The sequence below is a fragment of the Coregonus lavaretus genome (genome assembly GCF_964263955.1).
Source record: "Coregonus lavaretus genome assembly, chromosome: 20".
NCBI lineage: Eukaryota > Metazoa > Chordata > Actinopteri > Salmoniformes > Salmonidae > Coregonus > Coregonus lavaretus.
Genome location: NC_140007.1, coordinates 35,813,587 through 35,834,857, shown reverse-complemented (window position 1 = coordinate 35,834,857; position 21,271 = coordinate 35,813,587). Strand labels below are relative to the sequence as shown.

The window sequence follows — 21,271 nt, the reverse complement described above, 5'->3', positions numbered from 1 at the left end:
GCCTAGCCAGTCTCAAGATCTCAACCCCATAGAAAATCTTTGGAGGGAGTTGAAAGTCTGTGTTGCCCATCGACAGCCCCAAAACATCACTGCTCTAGAGGAGATCTGCATGGAGGAATGGGCCAAAATACCAGCAACAGTGTGTGAAAACCTTGTGAAGACTTACAGAAAACGTTTGACCTGTGTCATTGCCAACAAAGGGTATATAACAAAGTATTGAGAAACTTTTGTTATTGACCAAATACTTATTTTCCACCATAAATTGCAAATAAATTCATAAAAAATCCTACAATGTGATTTTTCTGAAAAAAAAAATCTAATTTTGTCTGTCATAGTTGACGTGTACCTATGATGAAAATTACAGGCCTCTCATCTTTTTAAGTGGGAGAACTTACACAATTGGTGGCTGACTAAATACTTTTTTTCCCCACTGTATGCTATATTTTATGACTGCTGCAAAATGAATTGCCTCTCTGAGGACATTCAAGTGTTCTGAATCTGTTAGTGAGCATTTCTCCTTTGCCAAGATAATCCATCCACCTGACAGGTGTGGCATATCAAGAAGCTGATTAAACAGCATTATCATTACACAGGTGCACCTTGTGCTGGGGACAATAAAAGGACACTCTAAAATGTGCAGTTTTGTCACACAACACAATTCCACAGAAGTTTTGAGGGAGCGTGCAATTGGCATGCTGACTGCAGGAATGTCCACCAGAGCTGTTGCCAGAGAATCTAATGTTCATTTTTCTACCATAAGCCGTCTCCCAGAGAATAAGCCGCCTAGAGAATTTGGCAGTACGTCCAACCGGCCTCACAACCGCAGAATACATGTAACCACGCCAGCCCAGGACCTCCACCTTCTTCACCTGCGGAATCATCTGAGACCAGCCACCCGGACAGCTGATGAAACTGTGGGTTTGTACAACCAAATAATTTCTGCACAAACTGTCAGAAACCGTCTCAGGGAAGCTCATCTGCATGCTCGTCGTCCTCACCAGGGTCTTGTCCTGACTGCAGTTCAGCGTCGTAACCGACTTCAGTGGGCAAATGTTCACCTTCGATGGCCACTGGCACGCTGGAGGAGTGTGCTCTTCAAGGATGAATCCAAGTTTCAACTGTACCGAGCAGATGGCAGACAGCATGTATGGCGTCCTGTGGGTCAGTGGTTTGCTGATGTCAATGTTGTGAACAGAGTGCCCCATGGTGGCGGTGGGATTATGCTATCGGCAGGCATAAGCTACAGACAATGAACAGAATTGCATTTTATCGATGGCAATTTTAATGTACAGAGATATCGTGACAAGCTCCTGAGGCCCATTGTCGTGCCATTCATCCACCGCCATCACCTCATGTTTCAGCATGATAATGCACGGCCCCATGTTGCAAGGATCTGTACACAATTCCTGGAAGCTGAAAATGTTCCAGTTCTTCCATGGCCTGCATACTCACCAGAAATGTCACCCATTGAGCATGTTTGGGATGCTCTGGATCGACGTGTACGACAGCGTGTTCCAGTTCCCGCCAATATCTAGCACCTTCGCACAGCCATTTGAAGAGGAGTGGGACAACATTCCACAGGCCACAATCAACAGCTTGATCAACTCTATGCCAAGGAGATGTCGCGCTGCATGAGGTAAATGGTTGTCACACCAGATACTGACTGGTTTTCTGATCCACGCCCCTACCTTAACTTTTTATCTGTGACCAACAGATGCATATCTGTATTCCCAGTCATGTGAAATACATAGATTAGAGCCTAATGAATTTATTTCAATTTAATGATTTCCTTATATGAACTGTAACTCTGTAAAATCTTTGAAATTGTAGCATGTTGCGTTTCTATTTATGTTCAGTGAATATTACGTCAAAATCACTATGATATGTAGTAGCTTATTGTCACAACACAATGTGTCATATAGCAAAATACCAAAATACAATGTATATGTAAATTATTTCATTTAGGAATATTCTCTAAAAAGATTCAATTCAACCAATTTCACTTTGTAAAATGAAAATAGCTAAATCATATGAAATATAAATCACTATTTGCAAACAAATTACCTGGTATATGTATAATGCATGTTTTTTTAATTAGTCTGTATGTGGCAGAACTACTGGGCATCATAAACTCCCAGTCCGGTCAGACAAGTGTAGAATAGATTGTCCCATCATCCTCCTCCCAGCCAGTGGCTCATAAAAGCTTTGAACAAAGACCTAATCTGTGCGAGGCAGTGGTCCTTTAAACGATGGTCCACTTTCCCCTACCCTGCCTGCCGGCCTGCCAAGCCACGCAAACATTCCTGACTGACATTCAATCAGGGAAATTTGAACCGAAGCAAGATGGTATTTTATTAGTACCTCCGTTTGCTTGACTGGTCAGCTCCAATATGCACGGTTTGGATGAGTGGCGTACAGTAAGATGATGGGTTCTCTCACTGATAAGGGTGAATGAGGGGTAAACTGCTGTTCTGCAGAAAGGAACCATCAGACCTCATCACGTCACTGGAGAGCCATGTCACAAGCTCTTCAAAAACCAAGTGACAGAGAAAGGAGCAAGCAGCAGCACACTGGGCTGGGCAGCAGCTCTCTCTATTTCTCTCTCTCTCTCTCTCTCTCTCTCTCTGTCTTTCTCTGTCTTTCTCTCTCTCAGATAAAAAGATCATGTAGTAATTTTTCACAAAGGTGTAATTGTTTTTTAAATCAATTTAAATGCAGTTTTGTTATTATATTGACAATACCCGTTTTTGCTGTTCATGATTAAATGTACTGTTTTCCTTTTCCTAAGAAAGTATTTGTTGCATTTGCCAGAACCAAAAATCCTTGAACTAAACAAATGGACAGCGGTGCCACTAACAGTGAGGCAATATTCACGTGGTTCCATCCATGTTATTTAGGAGAGGGTGTAAAACCTCCCCTGCCAGCCCTGAAAGGGTGGCCCTCTTCTTCTGGTGAGATGCAACATGAGGCAACAGTACTGCATGTGAGGCGGTGGCAGGCAGGCGGCATGGCGGCTGGGGATAGCACGGTGGCACGCTTAAGTGATGACTTAGGTGCTGGAGTGCAGATTGCATTGCTCTCCTGCCATTCACTTCCAATTAGGCAGTGGGCCGAGTGATGCGTCTCGGAGCAGGAGCTTCTAGCAGCTAGGCATCAGAGACATCATGGAGGGAGGGAGGGAGGGAGGGAGGGAGGGAGGGAGGGAGACTCCTGGAGATACAGTAGGATGGCAGCCACAGCTTGATGTGACTATGTGAGAATTGTGATTAGTATCGATGAAGAGACAGGGACACTGAGGATTACCAGCATTTTTATTTTGAACATGAAAATCCCCAAATCAGAAAGATACAAATCTCCAAATAAACATGCAGATTCAGCTCCTTTTTAGTCTTACAGGCTTGAAACATATTGTAGCTGTTTCAGGATCGTGACGTGTCAATGGTGTAGGGTAGTAAGGTTTTCAGTGTTTTACCTTCATTCACTAACAACATGTTGTTTTGATAAAAAAAAAAAAAAAAAAAAAAAAAATTGCCATAATTATTGTGAGCATTTTTGCCCAAATCAACCGCCAGGTGGTATGGTATGGTCTGGTGTCATATTTGTGATCATAAACATCTGGGTTCATGACATTGTCCACGTTGTCTGCTTTGAAATGTTGAGGTTCTCTGTTTGATTATATTACACTATTAAATATTGAATGTGCCTGTGTATGAAAGCAAGGCATTTGTCTGCATGAATAGCCCCTGTTTAGTTAAGTCGGTAATGCGCTTTAAGTATCATCCCTCTCATGCATACAAAAATGTACAATAATCTCTCTTCACATAGAAATTTGAGTTATATATCTGTCAGTCTTGTTGAAAGCATGTCTAAGAAGAAGGTAGATCTGTTCTATGTGCATTATTTCTATGCTTCCCATGCTTAAGTTTCATTTTTGCATCTTTTACTTTCAGTTTTGTACACCAGCTTCAAACAGCTGAAAATACAATATTTTTGGTTATGGAAAATATATTTCACAGCGGTTTAGATGGTACAATGATTATCTACACTATACTTGTTTGTTTTGTCACATAAACTGAAATTATGCGAACTATTAGAAATGTAGCAACCAGGAAATTGTGAAACCGCTGTATGACTGCATTCTGACTGCATCTTATGGTTGTTGGTAACATAACAGTGTTCTGGGTGTATTTATGACTGTGGGGGTGATGTACTGTATCAAGAAAAATAAGAGTGTGAGAAGGGTCGTAAAAGTTATGTAGGCCTACTGAATTCACAATCAAATAAAATTGATATTTTGTGTTTTGTCTATTACTTTCCAGTCATAGTTAACTGGATTACATATGCTAGGCAGTCTACAGGGTTCACAAACACGTACCTTTCATTGTTTCGAGACAGTATAAAAGACAAACACTCCCCCAAGTCACATATACTGTCTGTAAAATAAAGTGATGATTGAGTTTACAGTAAGCAATTGTCCCGGATTAAGAATTAACTCATGCAATGTCAGCCGTTTATCCTGTCTCAGATTGATCTAGATAAACAGCATACTGTAACCTGACTTCATCTGACTGACAACTCTGTCAAATAGTACATCTCTGTCAAATATTACATAGCTGTTATGTGTCTCAGTCTTATGACAAGCTTGTGCATCCAGCATAAGCTAATACTGTACATAATGATGACTAACCACTAGAAAACATGTAGCTGTCTTGCAGACACTATGAAGTCAACAACAAAAGTATCGTTTTAGAAGATATTTGATCGAAATTACAGTGTGTCAGCCCCCCACGGCCTCTTTTTGAGAAGTACCTCCCTTCACACTAGAAGGACTCCAACTCCATAGAGGGCTCTGGACTAGGCAAGTCAGTTAAGAACAAATTCTTATTTACAATGACGGCCTACCCCGGCCAAACCAGGACTACGCTGGGGCAATTGTGCGCCGCCCTATGGGAGTCCCAATCACAGCCGGATTATGATACAGCCTGGAATCGAACCAGGGTCTGTAGTGACGCCTTAAGCACTGAGATGCAGTGCCTTAGACTGCTGCGCCACTCGGGAGCCCATGAATCTACAACATATCTATCTCACTTACCTTATTATAGAACTGAAATCTATTGTGACAACAAATTAAACAGCTCATTTATAACAATATATCAACAAAACTCTTCCAGAGGTTGGGGAGAAAATGTGACTCCAGAAGACCGAAAAGTATGTAGATTACTTAATTTGCCTGACCTGTTTTATTAACGTATAGACTATAGAAGCTGGTTTCTTATGTGGGACACCATAGACGGACGGATGGCATAGACGGACGGACGGGCCTGCTGTGTTTTCTTTTTTTCTATTTAGCGTGGCATAAATCCGGGAGATGAAAATGTCATGGAGCAGGTTCATTTTCCAAAGAGGTTTTGATTGCCATGTGCGTGTAATTGATTGTTCCAAGGACAGGGGGAAATCTAGAAATGTCATAACAGTCCCGCTTAGGTCGGTCCCACCGCCAGGCAATCAATGTGAAGTAAAAAGGGATATTGATTTGTGAGCAGCGAAAACTGTAGCTTGAGACAACCGGAGAGCAGTTGGGGAAAGTGGCACAGACATGCAGACCTGTCACTGGCACCTATGAATTACCCAATCTTCTGTGAAGATAGTATTTCCTGGGATATTCAGGGTATTGCAGGCAGCTGTCCATTAGCTAACCCCATCAGGCTGCTCACTGACTTTGCCTTGTCACTTAAATGAGGGAAATGTTGACCATCCATGGGATAAATGTTGATATCTTTACCATTACAAAGTTAAAAGTAACAGGCTAATAGTGTAAGTTAAATACTGTTACTGGGGAAACCTACAGACTAATTTCAGCATGATTATTGTCCTGTGTTGAGAGTAGATTGAAGGGAAAATGCCAAGATTGTGTGGTACATTTGAAAATCTTAGTAGTACTGTATTCTGACATGTTTAATATCCATTCAGTATTGTTTTAACTGAGAATAAAAACATCCTGTAAGTGTGAAAACAACATGATTTCTTATACTACGTCTACCACTACTCATTCACTATGCTGTGTTCTCATCATTGAGGAAAAATTGCCTTGGCTCAGAAACTGGCTGCTTGTCCTGGAGTCTGTTCTAACGGATTAATGTTATAAACACCTCAAGTAGCTGATTCATGATGGACACCCTAGGTTTTTTGACCTTTGCATATCCCTGTCTGAAGATATAAATTTGTAGTGACACAGATTGGAGGCTTTACAGGGGTTTATGACATGCTAAATCTCAGCCCTGGCATGCCAACCCTCTTATTTTATAAGCCTAGTTAGACTGAATGCTTCCTACACCAGACTAAAAGGCACAACATTTCCTCATAAGGTCTATTTTGTAGTTTAGGAAACATTCATAAAACTTGATGATCACTGAAATGATGTCACGCCCTGACCTATGGAACTCTTGTTTGTTGAGTCAGGGTGTGAATGTCTATTTGAGATCTATGTTAGTCTATTTCTATGTTGCTGATCTAGGTTGATCTTTCTATGTTTGGCCGGGTGTGATTCCTAATCAGAGGCAGCTGTCACTCGTTGTCTCTGATTGGGGATCGTACTTAAGTAGCCTGGTTGCCTACCTTAGTTGTGGGATCTTGTTCCATTTAGGCTTGTACAGTGGGGAAAATAAGTATTTAGTCAGCCACCAATTGTGCAAGTTCTCCCACTTAAAAAGATGAGAGAGGCCTGTAATTTTCATCATAGGTACACGTCAACTATGACAGACAAATTGAGGAAAAAAAATCCAGAAAATCACATTGTAGGATTTTTAATGAATTTATTTGCAAATTATGGTGGAAAATAAGTATTTGGTCACCTACAAACAAGCAAGATTTCTGGCTCTCACAGACCTGTAACTTCTTCTTTAAGAGGCTCCTCTGTCCTCCACTCGTTACCTGTATTAATGGCACCTGTTTGAACTTGTTATCAGTATAAAAGACACATGTCCACAACCTCAAACAGTCACACTCCAAACTCCACTATGGCCAAGACCAAAGAGCTGTCAAAGGACACCAGAAACAAAATTGTAGACCTGCACCAGGCTGGGAAGACTGAATCTGCAATAGGTAAGCAGCTTGGTTTGAAGAAATCAACTGTGGGAGCAATTATTAGGAAATGGAAGACATACAAGACCACTGATAATCTCCCTCGATCTGGGGCTCCACGCAAGATCTCACCCCGTGGGGTCAAATGATCACAAGAACGGTGAGCAAAAATCCCAGAACCACACGGGGGGACCTAGTGAATGACCTGCAGAGAGCTGGGACCAAAGTAACAAAGCCTACCATCAGTAACACACTACGCCGCCAGGGACTCAAATCCTGCAGTGCAGACGTGTCCCCCTGCTTAAGCCAGTACATGTCCAGGCCCGTCTGAAGTTTGCTAGAGTGCATTTGGATGATCCAGAAGAGGATTGGGAGAATATCATATGGTCAGATGAAACCAAAATATAACTTTTTGGCAAAAACTCAACTCGTCGTGTTTGGAGGACAAAGAATGCTGAGTTGCATCCAAAGAACACCATACCTACTGTGAAGCATGGGGGTGGAAACATCATGCTTTGGGGCTGTTTTTCTGCAAAGGGACCAGGACGACTGATCCGTGTAAAGGAAAGAATGAATGGGGCCATGTATCGTGAGATTTTGAGTGAAAACCTCCTTCCATCAGCAAGGGCATTGAAGATGAAGCATGGCTGGGTCTTTCAGCATGACAATGATCCCAAACACACCGCCCGGGCAACGAAGGAGTGGCTTCGTAAGAAGCATTTCAAGGTCCTGGAGTGGCCTAGCCAGTCTCCAGATCTCAACCCCATAGAAAATCTTTGGAGGGAGTTGAAAGTCCGTGTTGCCCAGCGACAGCCCCAAAACATCACTGCTCTAGAGGAGATCTGCATGGAGGAATGGGCCAAAATACCAGCAATAGTGTGTGAAAACCTTGTGAAGACTTACAGAAAACGTTTGACCTGTGTCATTGCCAACAAAGGGTATATAACAAAGTATTGAGAAACTTTTGTTATTGACCAAATACTTATTTTCCACCATAATTTGCAAATCAATTCATAAAAAATCCTACAATGTGATTTTCTTGAATTTTTTTTCTCATTTTGTCTGTCATAGTTGACGTGTACCTATGATGAAAATTACAGGCCTCTCGCATCTTTTTAAGTGGGAGAACTTGCACAATTGGTGGCTGACTAAATACTTTTTTTCCCCACTGTATGTGTATAGCTGGAGGACTTCACGTTACGTTGTTTCTTGTTTTGTTGTATGTTTATTTAGTTAATAAACATGTTTGTTTTTCCCGCTGCACCTTGGTCTGACCCGTCTCTCAACGATCGTGACAGAAGATCCCACCACCAACGGACCAAGCAGCGTGCCCAGAAGGAGCAAATGCCTGGGACTCAACAGGAGGTAACCTTAGTAGATGTTCTCCTTGGTTGGGGTAGGATTACTAAGGAGGAGGCCGTCCGTTATCGGAAGGTGATGAAGGAGAGTGTAGCCGATATAGGATCCTGGGCGAAGGAGGAAGCCCGGGTAGGAGAGGATCAACGACGACGCCAACAGGACCAACCGCTGAGAAAGCCCGAGAGGCAACCCGTGTTGGGGGGGCTAGAAGGGTGGTCGGGGATCGAGAGAGAAGAGCCCTTGACCACTGCACCCGGTGGGGTTCCAGTTGGAGTCCCTACGACCATGGGAACAGGAATGGGAACAGTTTTACACGGAGGAGTCGGAGGATGACGACGACGACGATGAGTTTCTGTTCCCTAACTCGTGGGGGCTCCCAGAGGAGTCCTCACTGGAGGAGGATTGGCGAGAGAGAGAGAGAAGGACTAGAGCAGTCTGAGAGAGGAGGCCACGTTACGGGGGCTGTTAGCTCAGAGGGAGCAGGAGTTATCCGTTCAGAGGGAGGCGCTACAGGAGGCTCAAAGAAGGAAGGAAGTAGTGGAGGCACGGAGAGAGGAGCTGGTCAGGCAACAGAAGGAGCGTGTGTTCATTGAGGAACCTAGGTATGCGGAGATACGCACTGTGTCGCCATTGCGCATTCACAGCCCAGTGCGTCCTGTGCCAGCGCCCCGCATGTGCCGTGCGAAAGTGGGCATCCAGCCAGGACGGGTTGTGCCAGCTCTAAACTCCAGACCTCCAGTGCCCCTCCGCAGGCCGGTACGGTGTGTGTGTCCAGTCCAGTGCGGTCCGTGCCTGCTCCCCGCACCAAACCAGTGGTGTGTGTGTCCAGTCCAGTGCGGCCTGTGCCTGCTCCCCGCACCAAACCAGTGGTGCGTGTCGCCAGCCCGGTAAGCCCTGTACCTGCTCCCCGCACCAAACCAGTGGTGCGTGTATCCAGTCCGGCACAGCCCGTGCCTGCTCCTCGCACAGCCCGTGCCTGCTCCTCGCACCAAACCAGTGGTGCGTGTCTCCAGTCCGGCACGACCCGTGCCTGCTCCTCGCACCAGACCAGTGGTGCGTGTATCCAGTCCGGCACGGCCCATGCCTGCTCCTCGCACCAGACCAGTGGTGCGTGTGCCCAGTCCAGCTCCGGTCAGCGGCTCCACTCCGGAGCCAGAGCAGTCCGTTCCACCGGTGCCTAGTCCAGCTCCGGTCAGCGCTCCACTCCGGAGCCAGAGCAGTCCGTTCCACCGGTGCCCAGTCCTGCTCCGGTCAGCGGCTCCAATCCGGAGCCAGAGCAGTCCGCTCCACCGGTGCCAAGTCCAGCTCCGGTCAGCGGTTCCACTCCGGAGCCAGAGCAGTCCGCTCCACCGGTGCCCAGTCCAGCTCCGGTCAGCGGATCCATTCCGGAGCCAGAGTAGTCCGCTCCACCGGGGCCCAGTCCAGCTCCGGTCAGCGGCTCCACTTCAGACCCAGAAGTCAGCCCCTCTCCAGGGTCGGGGTCTCCCACACCAGGATCCAGACAGGGCTCGGTGCATCGTGGGAGGAAGGAGAGGAGAAGCATCGCGCCGAGGTCCAGACCAGACCAGGGGCGCAACGGGGAGGCAGATAGGGAGAGGTCGTCACGCCCGGAGCCGGATCCGCCTCCGAGGCTGAAAGCCCACCCGGACCCTCCCCTGTTAGGTCAGGTTTGTGCAGCCGGAGTCCGCACCTTTGGGGGGGTACTGTCACGCCCTGACCTATGGAACTCTTGTTTGTTGAGTCAGGGTGTGAATGTCTATTTGAGATCTATGTTAGTCTATTTCTATGTTGCAGATCTAGGTTGATCTTTCTATGTTTGGCAGGGTGTGATTCCCAATCAGAGGCAGCTGTCGCTCGTTGTCTCTGATTGAGGATCATACTTAAGTAGCCTGGTTCCGTTTAGGCTTGTATGTGTATAGCCGGAGGACTTCATGTTACGTTGTTTATTGTTTTGTATGTTTATTTAGTTAATAAACATGTACGCTTTTCACGCTGCACCTTGGTCTGACCCGTCTCTCAACGATCGTGACAAATGATGACATCAGTATTATTGCATCTTATTTATTCTTGTGCTGTATTTTGACAGTTTTAGCAATTGTAAACTACAGGTATTCAGTTGACAATTTACTACTAGGGTGGAGTGTTCCAGTATTGCAGTGACACATGTTTTGTCATCATACAGTTTTAGGATCTTAATTTGAGACGATTTGCTACAGCAGGAAGATAATCCAGGAAATGTGGATTATGATTAATGAACATTTGTGTAGGAGTTGATATATTTTTCATAAGAGAAATTCAAGTCTGAAATTTGTAATTTCCACTAATTTCCAATCTTCAGAAGCCTTTTCAAGCCTCAAATACACTACAAGTTTTAAATGTTCTGCATTGCTGGAAAGTTCTTCTGCAACAGGTTATCAAATTAATATCCTACATCTGTATCAGAGATGTAGACTACACTGTCCCTAAGTAGAATCAGAGAACGCTCTGCCCTTGCATTTGAGAGGTGGAAGTAGACGTGTGGGTATCTTGGAGTAACCCCTGCCGGGTGCCTTTGTATGTAGATAATAGGGGTGGGCGATATGAGCTAAAATTCATATCACGATATTTTCCACTGTCCAGACGATATCGATATGATATCACGATATATGACGTAAAAAAATATGAATCACATTTTAATATCCCTTCTTGGTTAAATTATATTAGTTAAGGAAAAATATGTATTTGAACCTTATATAACCAGAAAGAGTGAGGCATTGGACCGTATGGACCTGAAAAGTTTTTATTTGTATTGTGCAAACATGCATTCCGTAAACATGAGGTAGGTAGGCCTATATATATATATATATATATAAATTAGATATTAAGTAAAATTAAATAAAAAATAACAGGAGATAAAGAAAATAAGGTAATTACAAATTCAAATACGTGTGTTTGTTTTGGCTACGGTCCGTAGATATGTAAAAAACTAACCGTTTGAAACTAAACCTTTCAAGCCTCAACCATCAATTATCAACAATATCAACAAATCTTCACTAGAACTTTCTTCACAAGTTCCGTGCCAGGAATACCAGCATGTTGACTGTTTCTGGCTTTAGTGCTGCCCTGTGACATGTCACCACATTGCCCCCAGTGCTGAATGCCCTCTCAGAGGGGGCACTTGTGGCAGGGATGCATAAGTATTTCTTTGCCAGACAACTCACACGTGGAAAATTAGATCCGTGAAATCGCCACCACTCCAAAGGATCAGACTCGCTGTCTGCTGCCGTTGCCAGAATGTAGCTATTCAGCTCTTGCTCAATGATCTGCCTCTCTGAACATGAGGCAGGTGCACTGCTGGTCTGCTTAAAGAAGCTCCCAAGGCTCTTCTTGGGCTTCTTGCCTGATTGATGAGCAGTGGAAGCTTCTTTCTCCCTGTCAGTGTGATCCTCTGCAAGAGACGATTTTCCCAGGGCTGTGTTCTCCACCAGGAGGGCTTCGGTCTCTGAGGCAGCTCTCACCTTAAAAAATGAAAATAATTAAACTTTATTTGTATAGCACCTTTCATACATAAAATGCAGCCCAAAGTGCTTTACATTTGAAGCAATAAAACAAGAACAAATGAATAAATACCTTAATGTCCTCCAGTTTCTCAGCGGACATGTACCTGGTCTTGAACCTTGGATCTAGAAAGGTAGCCATGGAGAGCAGCTCATCTGTTGCAGGGTCAGTGTACTTGTTATTCAAGTAATCAAGAACCTTGATCTTGATCTCTTTGGTCAGTTCTGTATCGTCCTTGCTCAGATTTAGAACCTCTGCATTTAACAGATTGATGACAGGCTTCAAATAGGACACGCTCACATACGCTTCTCCTGACAGGGCATCTGTAAAGTCCTGGAGTGGCTTCAGTGCTGCTGTGACTGATTCCAAGACCTGGATGTCTTGCCAGGTAGGTACAAGGTGCCGTGTCTTTTTGTCCCCTGCCAGGACCTGTGTAATGGCCTTTTCCTGCTCCAGGACTCTTTCCATCATTTTCAGACGAGATCCCCACCTTGTCGGAGATTCTGTGATGAGCTTGTGCAGGGGCAGGCTTAGTTCATTCTGTGCTGTCATCAGGGCCTTCTGCTTTTTCCAGCTGTATGAGAACGTGCTAACCACCTTTTTGCAAACCCCTGTGGCCCGGGAAATCGCACACCCCTGTGGCCCGGGAGCGTTTTGGACACTCCTCTCTGGAAATTGGGAATAAGAAATCAAAATAATAGGGTGAAAAATAATCGAATCACAATACAATAATAATTAATAATAATGCATTTTTATATAGAAATCACAATACAATATAACTTTTAATCTTTGTTTGAGGATTTACGGCATTTACATTCAACTGTTACACATTTTACAAATCTGATGTGCTTAGATTTAGCCTACGGTACATGGCTGATGTGAGCTGTATTTTTTCTTAATAATAAGCATCATACAGGGTAGGCCTAGGCTACAGTCCTGAAACTTACCAATAGCATTGTGCAGCCTGTGTCCGAAACATCCAAGGTTTGCCCACTTGTTCAGCTGCAATGCCTTGATCATGTTCGATCCGCTGTCGGTCGTCATACAAACTTGACGCGACTCTTTTAATCCCCAGGACGACAGTATGTCCCTCAGCCCACCTGCAATTATTTCCCCGGTGTGGTCGTCTGGGAAATAAGACGTCTGTAGGCACTTACTTTTCAGTTTCCAGTCACCGTCTATGTAATGGATTGTGAGGCTTATATAAGGTTCTGTGGTACGACTTGACCATAGATCGGCAGTAGTGGAGAAGAATGGAATGTTATTTATCTCACTGTAAACTCTGTCCCAGCATTCTGTGTAAAGCTGTGGCAGGCATTTTTGGCTAAAATATTTGCGGCTCGGGATCTCATATCTTGGGTCCAGAGTTTGAATCAACTTTCTGAACCCCTCTTTCTCCACAGTTTGAATCGGTACCATGTCCTTCGCTATGTGATTTGTAATCGCAGCTGTGATGTCTATCCATTTTTTGCTCGTCTTCTCATAGCAAGTACCGGCAGCAAATGATGATATAATTGATTGTTGAGTGCGAGTCTGGCTTGTCTTCGGGCGAGCTCCTGGGCTTACTGTCTCACGCATTCTGGTGCATTGTTCATACTCACGGACATGTATGTTTTTTAAGTGATTGAACAGGTTGGTCGTGTTTCCACCTTTTGCTAAGACAACACGACGACACAACTTGCATAGGGTAGTGTTTTGGTCGGGGTCGGAGATTTTAAAGCCAAACCAGTTCCAAACAACAGAGGTGCCCCCTTTCTTCTTAACCAATTTATCCTCCTGCTCTTGAGCAACATCAATTTCTGTGTTTTCGCTCATCCTGGATTGTAAAGTTTTCCCCCAATAGTTAACCTGCCTCCTAACTGCAGCTGCCTGCACACTTCTTTGTTGCTAGCACTACATGCGTGCAACAAGTGCATGCGACGTGCGCTCATAAAAATAGGTCAACATATTAACATACATTCTTTTATTCGTAAGAACCAAGAAAGGTTGGATAAAAAAAAAAAAAAAAAGATGTAGCTACTTAGTACTATCACTCAGTTGAAATTTGGAACAAAAAAATATTGATGCAAAATTCGAATTTATGAATTCTGAATAAATCGCGGTATCCATGATATTGCTAAATCCATATCATGGCGCGGCACAATACCGGTTTTTACTATCAAACCGGTATATCGCCCACTCCTAGTAGATAACCAGAGATACTGTATATAATGACAAGATGGTCTTGTCTCCGCCCTAACAATGGGAGTCATTGTCCCAAATGTGGGAAGGCAGGCGGTCTGTATTCCTGCATGGACAGATTTTGACGTGAGTGGACCCTCTCGCTTCGCCTCTTCCTCTCTGAGATAACTTCTGATCAAAGGGGCCAAATGGGAAAGAAATGTGGGCAGGAAATGCTGCTGATAATTTCTGTGTCAATTTCATCTGGAAATACAAAATACAGTATACTGAATGTAGACTATTCTCACATTCTGTTACCTTAGGATTTTAATTCCTGGAAATGTAGGTATTATCTTAATAAGTTTTGGTTTCATTAAATAGGCATGCTGAGTTTGGTAGGGCTCTATGGCAGTGTAGATGAAGCTACTTGAACATAGTAAATCATATCATCTAATTGCCATGAAATAACAATTTATCGGATGCGTGTCAGCGTACTCCATTGCTGTATGATTGCTAAGTGTCTCTTAGTGAAATATTTATTAATGCTAATTCCTAATCCATTAATTAGTTAGAAGGTTCACTATCTGCATGAAGTATGCTAAGTAAAGCTGTTTTGCTATATCTGCAATATGTCACCAGACAATCCTTGAAACTTCTACTTGGAAATTCTCTTTTATCAATCAATATTTGGTAATGGTTGACATAAATGAAAGACTTTACGGTAATATGCATTTGGCAAAAAAGCTATGTGCTATAATTGACTTCCGTCCATAGTCTCTATCAAGACATTCAAAAGAGAAGACGTCAACTAGAAGCTTGTCATAGGCGATAGTGTTCTCGTGTATCTATGATAACTATTTATAAAACGATCAATAAAAATGTATCTGTACTCTGACAACACTCCCTCTCCAGCATGGGGGGGTGGGGGGTTGGAGGCCATCAGTGATCTCAGTTGGCCAATCCAGAAGTCTCTCTTGCGGTTGAGGGTCACAGCACATTGGGGAATCTCTGGTGTGCTGTGTTGCTCCTTGTTCTCCATGTTTGTTTTGAAAGGCCCAGTCCCATTAGAGTCCCATTACCATCTTCATCCATTAGCTGGCAACCAGTTCACCTCCAGGGTTTCTCCTGAGGCACTTATGAAATATTGATACAAAATTATTATTTTCAGAATGCGAAGGAGGATGACATTCTATGGGCCGACCCAGTGTTCTGTAGTACTTGGAGTGCTCCTCACATTCAGCATTCCAGAGTGCCCCTAAATCAAAAGAGAAATATTACCCACATGAAATGCATAGGTGCCTGGACAAGGCCGTTATGTCCTATTCATATTTAACTAAAAGCACATCTGCCATAACTTCTCCCAAAATGCACATTTTCCAAGATGAATTTGAGGACATTATATGTATGCATATACTGCAAGATGTCTCTTCAAAAGTGTTGTGACCATTTTTTAAGTATTTTGTGTATTCATATTGTGGAGTGGCTAAATGTGAGAGGGACCTTAATTCAACAGAGACGAGTTTGATTGTTTTATATTGATAATAGTTTTACTTATTCATTATTACTGTATGAATATCTGATCCTCCAGCCTTGTTCAAAACTGCTTAATATGCTTTGTCACAAGTAATGCAAATTAGATGATGGTAAATATGTCAATTAGAAATACTGTTGTTTAATTATCAGTTAATTGATGCAATAACATTGAGCCCTATGAGTGTGAACAAACAGGTGAATAATGAAATAGATAATTGCTGTTTATGAGCCTGTCAAGGACAATATAACGATGTGACAGATTGCCAGCAACTTCTAGAAATGTTAGATAATGATCTAGTTATAATAAACACATCTATTTTTCAACAATTTACTGGTTCTTTGTTGTGCTGTGATTAATTTGTTAATAATTGTCCAGATTTAGGTTTAAATTTACATCAAGAATTCAAATTTCTCTGTCAAGAAAGTCACTCTGTAACCACTTAAATGGAGACAGGATACATTTCAGCTAATTTTGAAATGTGAAATTTAAGTAAACCCCTCTCATCTTGCAAGGCTCAGGCTTTTTCATTTATTCATAGAACACTTGTGGGATATTAGAATATCTCTCAGTCTGTGTAATTTGCTGCAACACAATCTGGTGGATCCAAGCATGGAAAGATATTATCCAACAGAGAAAGCTTACATTTTTTCATTGCAAGTTCATTGCAGTTTGGAGACACTTATAATCACTTTGGAATAGGCCACTAGCAATAACACTTAGCAAAACCCCAGCAGAAATCAATTGCATTTTGTCAGTCATTGGCCAACGATTGTTGTAAACATCTCAACATGAGGCAGGGAAAGCTTTGACACAGCACTAAGTTAATGGCTCTCCATGAATCACAAGGAGCATCTTGACCACCAGCAGTTTGTTAGTAAAGGCATATGTCCATCCATAGTGTTGATCCTCTCAAGTAGCTCAGTCCTGCATTGTTGCATGCAGCCTTGTGTGGATTCCACAGTTTCTCTGAAAACAAAACAAAAAAGCAAACAATAACTATTGTTTTGACGTACCTTGCATGTTTTGCATTCTTAGAAATATTGAAAATGCTCAGTAGTGATTGCAACTCAACTCATGTCCCTCTCCTATGGTGATGTCTTACTATTATGTAGTCTAAACAGAGATAGGGGTATTGTAAAGAGTAACCTCGTCCCCAGGCTATTGTGCACAGCGTATATAAGCCTGGGATATCAACGATCCAAAGTTGGCCTTAGTGGGAGTGACCATATAATTCTATGGGAGTTGCCTACTGAGTAAAGTATTTGTCATCATTTAATTTTTGTGAATCACATGACTGTGAGGCGTGGGGAGGGTTACAAGGAAGGTGTTGTAGATTAAGACGATTAAGCCAATGCCTATGCACCGGGAGTTTCTTTATTGGCTAACGAAAGCACAGTTTGACACGTTGGTCCACCAGACTCTTCACGCATTTGGTCGGAAGTGTCTGGGAATGAGATTATCTAAAGAGTGATAACAAAGGTCTATAAATTGTATCTCTCTTTCTCCTTCTTTTTCAGTATACGAGCCTGATGAACATGGCATCATGCGAGAGACCATCCCTGAGGATGACGGAGAGAATGATACTCCAACTGAAGAGGAATGCTCTGAGAACACAAGTCCCAAGGCCTCAGAGGACAAAGAGATGGACAACAAAAGCAGTAACAGCTACAGCTACCAGAACTCCCCCCTCAGTGTCCTTTCCCATCAAGAAGCCGAGTTGGAGTCGCGCCTTAGCGACGCCAGCGATAGACTCTCACTCTCAGACTTCAAAACTTCCTCACCACCTGAAAAACAGAAGAACGAGTGGAGCAGCGGTTCGAAACACAAGGATGACATGCACAGCAGCCTGGAGAAAATGAGGGCCGCCTATGCTAACTTTCTCTCAGATTCCTACTGCACAGGGATCGGGATGGACTTGAAAATTGGCAAAAGTCCCAGCAAAGCTAACTGTGACAGCACCAATGTTAGCACCAAGAGTGAATTTGACTGGCATCAGGATGCACTCTCCAAAACCTTCCAGCAAACACACTCCCCAAAGCCTGTGTCCAAACCCAACCTCTTCAGCTCGGTCCATCTCTACAGACAAAGCAGCAAAGCAGGTGGGACGGTGTTTACAGGGGCCAGTCGATTCAAGTGTAAGGACTGCAGTGCAGCCTATGACAGTATTGTGGATTTGACAGTGCACATGAGCAAGAGTGGACATTACCAGGACAACAATCATGGCAAACCAAGCAATGCCTCCACATCCTCTTCCAAATCAAGAAAACGAAATTTGCAAGACATGGAAGGGAAAGAGGATGCACAGAAAGTTCTGAAGTGTATGTTCTGTGGCCATTCTTTTGAGTCCCTCCAGGACTTGAGTGTCCATATGATAAAAACTAAGCATTACCAAAAAGTGCCTTTGAAAGAACCTATCCCAGTACTCTCACCCAAATTACTGCCACCAGCAAAGAAACGGGCCTATGAGGCCAACAGACCTTGTTCTCCTGATTCTACCACAGGGTTAGCTGGCTACAGCGAGGCCCAACGGTCCGCTGCTATTTCAAATGCTAACAGTAATCGCTATGGTTATCAGAATGGGGCTAGCTACACTTGGCAGTTTGAGACATGCAAATCTCAGATTCTAAAATGCATGGAATGTGGAAGCTCACACGATACCCTGCAACAACTCACCACTCATATGATGGTCACTGGACATTTCATGAAAGTTACAAACTCAGCCTCTAAGAAGGGGAAACAGTTAGCTCTGGATCCTTTGGTTATAGAAAATATGCAAGTATTAGCTGAGCCACTTGCTAACGTAACTGAAGGCGATAAAGTGTCTCCAAAAACTTATTCCCCAGGGGGCAGTAAGAAAGATAGCCAGAGGGAAGGCACATTGGACAAAATGGAAGAAAGTGAAGTGAAAGATGACAAGGCAGAGAGTGAGGATCAAAAGACAGGGAACAGGGTGATTAAATATCCATATCTTCGTGAGGAGGATCTGGAGCAGCAGGGATCGTCAGATGGAGGAGGGGATATCCTCAAGTCTTTAGCCAACACGGTGGCCTCTGCAATCAACAAGGCTCAGACTGGGACCCCCAGCTGGAGTGCCTACCCCAGTATCCACGCTTCTTATCAACTCTCTGGGATCATCAAGAGCAGCACTCCTCTCTCAGCGTCTCACCCCATTCAGATAAAGCACACATTCAACCACAAGCTAAGACCGATCACCCCAAAGGGGAAGTTTCTTCAGGGTGCTGAAGTTGACACTCCACAGGGACAGCAACAGTATCGAAAAGCGGACATCAAGAAAGAAAAGGTTGGCATTAGCGATGGTAAAGAACATCTGAATATTAAGTTTGATCTGGTGGAGAATAATGACAGCGATTGTCAGGACGATTCCTCTACCTCTTCAAAGCTCGATGCAGACTGTCTGAATGAAGGGAGTGATGTGATCAAAGGGAAGTGGAGCCCAGATTTCTCAGACAGAGGCAAGATACCAAGCCCTTCTGCCAGCAGTGGACGAAGCACTACTTCAGAGCTTGTCAATGACACCCCGGAAATACTTGGCATAAACCCTCTAAGTTCACTGCAGTCAGTTCTGAACAGCCATTTGGGTAAAGCAAATAATCCCACCAATTCAAGATCTGAAAATAGTAAACTATCTGCTCGCTCTCAATCTATATTCGCTGAACTCAACCAGAGTATGGAGAAACCAGCAGTGGTGCATGCTACCCCAGCTAGGAACAGCGCTAACATTGCCTTCCTGTTTGCTAGCAATGATCAGCCAATAGACCTGACAAAATATAAACCTAACAAGCCAAGTTCCTCCCATCTACAACCATTTGCCCCAATGCCACAGAAACACGCTCTGTCTGACATTGCTGACATGGTCAAGGTTCTTCCTAAAGCCACCACACCAAAAGCGTCTATGCCATCAAGGATACCCACCATGAAACTGGAATCAGACGTGAGACGCTTTGAGGACGTGTCGGCTGAGGTATACTCGGTTCACAAGCGCAAAGGAAGGCATTCGAACTGGAACCCCCGGCATCTTATCATCCTCCAAGCCCAGTTCGCCTCCAGCCTCTTTCTGACTTCTGAGGGCAAGTACTTACTCTCAGATCTTGGTCCTCAGGAACGAATGCACATCTCTAAGTTTACTGGACTGTCCATGACAACCATCAGCCATTGGTTGGCCAATGTGAAATACCAACTTAGGAAAACAGGGGGGACCAAGTTTCTGAAGAGCATGGACACTGGCCATCCGATCTTCTACTGCAATGACTGTGCTTCCCAGTTCAGGACACCACCAGCCTTCATCTCCCACCTGGAATCACACCTAGGGTTCCAAATCAAAGATATGCGCAAATTGCCTATCAAGCATCAGACAAAGGTCGAGGATCCAGAACTGTCTAAGGCTCTCAGTGTCCGTGCGACAGGGACGCTAGTCACAGAGGAGGACGTTGACACTAAGTTCAAATGTAAGCTGTGTTGTAGGACATTTGCTAGTAACCATGCGGTTAAACTCCACTTGAGTAAAACTCACAGCAAATCACCTGAGAACCATTCACAATATGTGGAAATAGACAAAGAGTAGGAGTTGTTCATTTTTGCTACCTTTTTTGTTGTTATTGATTTTTGATATTTCAGCCATGTTTCCAGTAGCATTGTGTAGTAGCATAAAGACATTGAAAACATTTGATTGAAGATGACATGGACACACTGGCTAGACTAAACCCTAAAATGTTAAAGAATACACCAACTTATACCTTTGCACCCTTCTCAAATGCATCACCAGTAATGAAATGTTTGCATGCAATAGCTCTGGCTATGACTACTATTTATTTGTATAATATGTCAAGTTTCAATTGTATTATTTCAAAGACAATGTAATGGATAAATTGTAATGTTCAACTCCAATGATTCACCTTCATAAATATGCAGCTGTTTTAAACAGGTAGCCAGACAAATGTTAACACATTTATTGAACTGTACAGTGAATTGCTATGTAAAAATGTTTTGTGTTTCAATGATAGAACAGAAAAGCACTTTAATAAATGTTAAATCACCAGTTTAGACTCAGATTATGTACATGAACCCAACAAATTTAGACAGGTTGGAAACAAGGAAAAATAAAATATTAGTGTGTTTCATTTTAAAAGGATGGCAGTGAGACAAATGATACCTGCACCTTTTTTTTAACCAATTGAAATAAAGAATTAACATTTGCTACCATCCTGTGTTCATTTTAAATTAGTATCCTGTATGTCTCCTGAAATTCTGTAGATTAACAATATATGCTTAGATCAATGTGTGGTTGGGAGTGACTGTGTTCTTCATAACAAGTAGACATTTCCTTCAGCTCTCTTATTTCACAGCTATTAAAAATAATTGCCTGCTAAATTCATAAACATTTTACACAATTAATCTCTTTTCTTTCTAGCAATCAAGTCCCTCAATTACCACCACCCATCAAATCTCTGTTTTATAACAGGCGGCTGACATTTGATGGCAAATGGAGAAAAGCACATGGGCGCTATGGTGATTTGAATACTGTGACACCAACTTGCCCTCTGTTGGAAATGAGCAGGCAATCACAATTGTTCAGCAGATGAC

At 43.3% G+C, this 21,271-nt stretch overlaps 1 protein-coding gene across 1 annotated transcript in view; it reads left to right on the top strand.

Moving 5' to 3' along the window:
* LOC311148011 (teashirt homolog 2-like) overlaps positions 1–20,768 on the top strand; it is a 71,552-nt gene extending 50,784 nt beyond the window's left edge. Inside the window, exon 2 of the mRNA XM_084184890.1 lies at positions 17,188–20,768. Within this exon, the coding sequence (XP_084041016.1) occupies positions 17,188–20,252 (3,065 nt within the window). The 3' untranslated portion in view covers positions 20,253–20,768. The remainder of the gene's footprint in view (positions 1–17,187) is intronic.
* The last annotated feature ends 503 nt before the right edge of the window (positions 20,769–21,271 follow it).